The following is a 6595-nucleotide window of genomic DNA, read 5'->3' as shown; positions in this document are numbered from 1 at the left end:
ACTCGGCGGCGGCTGCGGCGGCCGCGCTGGCCGGCCAGCACCCCGCGCTTTCCTACCCGTACCCGCAAGTGCAGGGCGCGCACCCCGCGCACCCCGCCGACCCCATCAAGCTGGGTGCCGGCACCTTCCAGTTGGACCAGTGGCTGCGGGCGTCCACCGCGGGCATGATCCTGCCCAAGATGCCGGACTTCAACTGTGAGTATCCGCTCAGCGCCCGACCCGCCGCCTCGTGCGTCCTCCTCACCCAGCACCTTCTTCCTTTCTGCCCTCTGCTTCGGGTGAGCTGCGGATGCGCCGCGAAACCGCCTCGCCGCACCCCCGGGCCTGCGAGGCCTCGCGTGGGCCGCGCGGCGGGAGAGAGGTGGCGAGTTATTAAGATGGCCATGCGCAGGCCTTGCCTTCTCTGCCTCTCTTAACGGGCAGCGGCAGTTGGAGGTGTGAGGCTGAAATCTAATGATTAACCTGCAGCTTGCAGAAGGAAGTGCGCGGGAAGGTTAGCCTAAGAGGGCCCTGAATGGGGCAGGTTTCAGGGTCACTGACACCGGGGACTTATCACTAGGAAAAGGAACTTGGCCAGGGGCTTCATAATGGGCTACGGAGAGATTCACGGCTTGCAGTCCGGGACTGCAAGGTTAGGGCCCAAGCTCTTCCCTGGGTCTTGTTAGAACTCTTCCTTCTTCTGAAGGGGTAGGAGGTCCGCATGCAATGCCCAAGGGGTCTGATTTGAACTGAACCGACTCTAAGGGGCAGGCGCCCAACACCCTAGGGAGCGCCTGCTCAACGGGACAAGGAGGCCCAGGCATGGGCGATTTCAGAGCTGCTGGTCTGCCATTCTTTCTTTGCCACTCAAAGGGGGACACCTTGCAGAGGGGCCGTTTCAGGCTTCCCTGGCACAACTCTGCACCTTCCTGTAGGGCACTCTTGGCTCTAGCTCTCCAGCCCTACATCCCGCTCATCTGGGCAGGGCCAGGCTGCTTTTCCTGCCTTTCCATTCAAGCCAGAACAGAAGATGTATATGGCTTTACACTGTCAGCCGCCCAACACCCAAACAAAGAGACCCCATTGTTTCCGTCTGAGTGGGTTTGTTTAGACTGGAGAGATGCAGGCACTGGAGGGAAAAAAGAAAACAGAAATAAACACTTGCCAGAATTCTGATTCCTCTGCTAGAAGCAGTGGTTATGACTAAACAGAGAAAAGAGAGAGGACCCCGGAGGGCTGCAGAAATCACAAGCCAGTGAGAGAATCCCAGCCTGCCACTGTTTGCTCACAGCCACCCAAGATTTTCCCAGCTTGGCTCCAAGAAGGCCTGACTGACCACCCATCCCTTCTCTTGGAGTCAGCTCAGTTGACCCCATCAAAGAGGGAAGGCTCCCATTAACCTCAGCTGGGGGGAGGGCAGGGGGGTGCAGCTCAGACTTTGTCCAATAAGCCCAGGGCACACTGAGGGCCTGGTGGAGGAGCCCAGCAAACCCTTTTAGTTGGAAAGCCACCAATAGACTTCCATTATGACAGCCCTTCCCAGGCATGAGATGCACAGTAGTCCAGAGCAGGCTGACCTCTGGGCCAAGGATCACCCACCTGCCTCTGGGGCTCTGGGTTCCCTGGTGCTTGCCAGGAGAGATGGGGTATTTTTCTGGAGCCTAGGGTCACCCAAAATTCATGAGTGGGACTCCTTTCCCAACACACCCGGTGGGTCCATCCCTGATCTCTAATCTTGGCTGAATCAAAAGCACAGCCCAATCTACTTTAGGAAAAGGAATCTGAGTCCCAGATCCTGAGGGGCAGTAAGGAATGAGGCGAGGACAGCAGGATGTGCTCCCAGGCCTCCCCTCTCACCCAGGAAAACCTGCTTGGTTTCTTTTAATTGGTTGTTTCTGCCCATTGGATGGTGTTTCCCAAATGGTCCCTTCAGAGCCTGTGTTTTAATTAGAGTTCTAATGTATTGTCAAGTTGGGAATTCGGGCCTTGTTTAACTAAAGCAGGGGGCGTGGGCCTTCCTATAAAGCAAATTGCCCATCCCAGGGGAGCCTGAGCTCATCTTAGCCTGGGGCTGGCCTCTTTCTTTGCTTTCTTTCTTTTATTGTCTAACACTTGTCAGACTCCTGGGGAATCAAGGGAAGTCTCATTTTGAGGTCATAAAATTCTCTGTGATGTAACCCTGTGAAATTATGTAAATAAAGCCAGACTGGTCTGGAACACACAGAAAGCTGGATCCAACCGCCCATGGCTCAGCCTTTAATTTGAGTAATGAGAAACGTCCTGGAAAGGCTTCCAGTCCCCAGCCATTGCCCTCTGCACCCAGAAGAGGAGGGGCCTGTCAAGTCAAAAGTGGGCAGGTCCTGAAAAATATGCCTATTTAGACTCCAGCTTTGGGCCTTCTGTCTCTTCTTTCCTTCTCTCCCTCTCTCTTTCTTTTTTCTATTTCCCCGCCCCCCTTTTTCTTCTCTTCTCCTTTAAGAAGGTGGTAGGCTCTTCTCAAGCTGGAGTTGGGAGAAGACCCTCCCCAGGAAGATAGGAAGTGTGGTCTCTCCCTGGTCCAGCCAGGCTCCCCAAGCCTTTAGACCAACCTTCTTCCTACTAGGGACTAAGGTGATCCCGCTGGCTACTGCACAGGCAACAGGCGTTCTTTCCTGGGGACCCTCAGATGAAGAGATTGGCTATTAAGCCTCAACTCTCCGATTACACTTGGGGGTCTGAGTTGTGAGTCCTCTGGTCCTTGGGGAGTAGGTACTGGCGTTGAGGAGGAAGCTCCCACATCTACTGGGCGGGCGCTCATGGTGGGACCCTGGGTTGGGGACAAGGGGCAGCGTGGGTGGAAGTGGGCAGCAGACTTGGGTCCATAGGGGCCTCACACCCTTTTGGTCCGCAGCTCAGGCGCAGTCAAACCTCTTGGGGAAGTGCCGACGGCCGCGCACCGCCTTCACCAGCCAGCAGTTGTTGGAGCTGGAGCACCAGTTCAAGCTCAACAAGTACCTGTCGCGGCCCAAGCGCTTCGAGGTGGCCACCTCGCTTATGCTCACCGAGACCCAGGTGCGCGCTGGACATCCCGCCCCCAGAGCAGCCTGTACCGGGCAGTTGTCACTGCTGCTGGGGAGTGTGGGGCCCAGCCCCTTGACCCCTAGAGTTCACATTAATTCTCCCAGAGGTTCAAGGATACACAGGCGATCTTTCCCTGGAGCTTTGATTCAGTAGGTTGGGGAGCAGGCGGAGAATCTGCATTTAACAAGCCCGGCTGCATTCTGGAGGCTTCCCTCGGGCCACATTCGAAAAGGTTCTTTTTCCAGAAAGGTGCCAACTTGAGATTTTAGAGACCTGAGCTGCCCTGGGCCTCTGGTGACTGAAGGTCCTGGCGAAAGAGTTCTCACCAGGGACTCAGGGACACCTCGCCCAGCGGTGGGGTTACTGATGAATAGGGTGGGTGTAGGGACGCGGAGGTGAGGAACCCCAGCCCAGCCAGCGGCTTAGACCAAGCCGAGCTCCTACCCGGACCCGGGCGGGGCGGAGGGACCGGTCCCGGGTCCTTCCGGGATTCTGGGCGTGGAGGTGCTGGGGTTCTCAGGCCCGCTTCTGTCTGCAGGTGAAGATCTGGTTCCAGAACCGGCGAATGAAATGGAAACGCAGCAAAAAGGCCAAAGAGCAGGCAGCGCAGGAGGCCGAGAAGCACAAGGGTGGCGGCGGGGACGCCTGCAAAGGAGCGGACGACAAGGGCGAGGAGGAACCCTTGGGGCCACCGGTGTCTGGGGACAAGGCCTGCAGCCGCCGCCTGCGGGACTTGAGAGACAGTGACCCTGACGAGGACGAGGACGAGGACGAGGACGACCACTTCCCCTACAGCAACGGCGCCAGCGCGCACGCAGCCTCGTCCGACTGCTCCTCCGAGGACGACTCGCCGCCCCTGCGGCCCGGCGGGCTCGGGCACCAGCCCCCGCCGCAGTAGGAGCCCCGCCGGGTAGGAGGGACACCGGGTTCGGACCCCACCCTGCCGCCTGCAGCGGGCCGGGCCGCCTCTCTCCGGACCTTGCATTCAGGTGCGGGCTGTGGGCATCCTTTTTGGGCCCTCGAGGGACAGCAAGAGGGAGACCAAGAGTCCAACTTGAACTTTCTCGTTCTTTTAAATTTAATTTCGGGTGGCGTTGTGGGGGAGAAGAGCCGATCTCCTCTTCCCCCGTCAGAGAAGGGGAAACAGTGTTAGGTGACCTGGAAACTTGAAACCTCCTCTGGAACCTTCATTCTGCTGAGAATTGGGGGAAAAAGGTTTTAAGGTTTTATGCTTATGTGTCCGGGGCGGGGTGTGACTTACGAGCATTCAAACTGCTGGAAAATCTCAGAATGGTATTGTCTTTATTTTTGTATATTGTATTTATATATAAAGAAACAAATGTCTACTTCTGCATGCTAAATTATTTAGCTTCTCTCGCCCATCCCCCAGGATGGAATGTAAAATAAACTTTTTTACTGGATGAAAGTTAAAAAGTCTTCATTTGGGGAACGAGTGAGTGCTCTGTCGCCAGACTACATCCGCAAACCCTAGGGAGGACGTCTTTTGGGGTCCTCTTGGTTGCAGGAATGATGGGCCAGGTGTTTATTCCCCGATTATCACAAAGGGTGAAAGTCAGGATGACAAATGGGTGTCAGGGCGCCTGGGCCCCCAAGTGGAACCGAGGCTTGGCGGCTGAGGTACAGGTGTGAAGTGCAACTAAAAATAACAGGTGTCGGAGTGTTCGGGTTCTGCGGATCCTGGGCCCCAGACTCCTCGTAGGGGAGTGACTTTGGATACTGTTATTTTACTTACTTTCCGGGTCTTCTTCCTTCGTTGGTTTTCCTGAAGTGGAACTACGGTATTAGACGGTTTCAGAAAAATAAGCCGCAACCGTCTATGCGTCAGTAGCGTTTGGGGTTTGAGGGGCGGGAGACGCTAGTCACGCACAGTTCCCGGAAAGCGCTGAATGGCGCGGTGCGGTTCTTTCTCCTTGACCCCCGCCCTCTCTGCCAGCAGAATCTCCCTTGTGCTGGCCAGGAACGGCTTTGTTGGATGTGTACAAATGTCTTCCGAGAGGCCAGCGGCGGGCGGCGGGAACGCCAGACCCGCGGTGGCTCCGGGTTAATAAACCTCTGCAGGGAGCGCCATCAATCACTCCGCCCTCTGGCCATGTGCAGCGCACATGCCCGGCCCGGTCCGCGGCGCCCGCCACTCTGTGCGCCCCGGCCCCGCACTCCGGACCCCCAGGTGCGCCTCCCCCTCTTGGCTCCCTGCTCCCCTCCTGACGGCGACCAGCTCACCGACACCTCCAGTCCCGGTTCGGCCCAGTGCTGAATTCACCCTTTCTCGCCCGCACCTGAGCGAGGCTGAGCCTCCCCTCCCCCTACTGCTGAGCCTTCCCTCCCAGCTGATGAGAGTTCAGGAGGGCCTGGCGTTTCATTTGGGTGATTACCGCGGGGCCAGCGGGGCACTCCTCCACCTCTGAGCGTAGCCAGATTAATATCCTCCTGGCAGCTCTTTATCATGCCGGGCTCCTTCCGTAAAACCGTCGCCTGCAGAGGCGGGGCGCCGGGCTGCGAGTCAGGCAGGGCCGGAGGAGTGGAGGGCGCGGGGCTCGGGTCTCCAGCAACCTCCTGGTCCAAAGGCGATTTTGGGGGGAGGCGTACCCCACTGAGTTTACAACTGGCAGAAGAAAGGGAGTGGGGGAATCAGCGGAGAGAGGGTACACAGGTGCCTTTTTATTTTTTTAAATCCGTAACCCGTATGTGTTTCTTTTTAAATTTCTAACACATTGGCGAAGTTCAGCCCGAAGCAATCTGTTCCCGGGCTGGCTCCACATCTGGGGATGTTTCCCCCCAGAGCGTGGCAGCCCCGGTCCCAGAGCCCCGGAGCCCTAAACACGGGGTAGTTAGGAAAAGGAGAACGGAGGCCCGGGAGGCTAACGTCCGGCCCCGGGACTCCGGGTGCCTCCACCCCAGAGGGAGACGCTGTCCTGGACAAAGGCAAGCGGACCAGAGGAAGAAAGGATCACCAGGGCACCCCGTCCTCCTCCAGAGCAGCAAGGCTAGTTTGGCGCAGGGACCTGCCGCCGGCCTCAGCGTTTCTAGCCAGCAGCGTAATCGCGGCGGAATTTATCTCGCTAATAAATTTAATGATCAATTCGTTCTTGTCACAGTAGCTCTTCCCCAAATCAATTATAGCAAATTTAAATATAATCATTGGCTCATCCTCGCCTACTCTGGGCACAGCGCACATTCATTCCGCTTAACGAATGACCGCGAGGCCTCTCCGCGCGTGGCAGCCGCGCTGGGGCTCCGGGTGCTGCGCTCGGGGTCACTGACCGGTTTTGGCCGCGGGCAGGAGAGGCTTCGGACAGCTCCTGGATTCCCACCCGAGGGTCTGTGACCTCAGGCAGAGGGTGGAGGTGGGGAGGTGGAGGAGGGGAGAAAAGGCTTTGCAGCCCCAAGGACTGGGTTCCTGGAACTGGAGCCAGCCAGGTCTATGCAGTGAGAGCCCCCCCAAAATGTGCGCAGACATCCCCAGGTGTACTAGCTCGCCACTGCATCTGTGTCTCCAAGCAAAATGCGCCATGCAGACAGGGCCACTTGCCTGACT

At 57.5% G+C, this 6595-nt stretch overlaps 1 protein-coding gene across 1 annotated transcript in view; it reads left to right on the top strand.

Annotated features, from left to right (window-relative positions):
- Mnx1 (motor neuron and pancreas homeobox 1) overlaps positions 1 to 3937 on the top strand; it is a 4456-nt gene extending 519 nt beyond the window's left edge. Inside the window, exons 2-4 of the mRNA XM_008847295.1 lie at positions 3 to 195; positions 2870 to 3030; positions 3578 to 3937. Of these exons, the coding sequence (XP_008845517.1) occupies positions 3 to 195; positions 2870 to 3030; positions 3578 to 3937 (714 nt within the window). The remainder of the gene's footprint in view (positions 1 to 2; positions 196 to 2869; positions 3031 to 3577) is intronic.
- Positions 3938 to 6595: the final 2658 nt, after the last annotated feature.

The sequence above is a fragment of the Nannospalax galili genome, unplaced genomic scaffold, assembly GCF_000622305.1.
Source record: "Nannospalax galili isolate Female #2095 unplaced genomic scaffold, S.galili_v1.0 scaffold302, whole genome shotgun sequence".
In the NCBI taxonomy this organism is placed as follows: Eukaryota; Metazoa; Chordata; class Mammalia; order Rodentia; family Spalacidae; genus Nannospalax; species Nannospalax galili.
The sequence above is the reverse complement of the archived record's forward strand: the minus strand, read 5'-3'. Positions and strand labels throughout refer to the sequence as shown.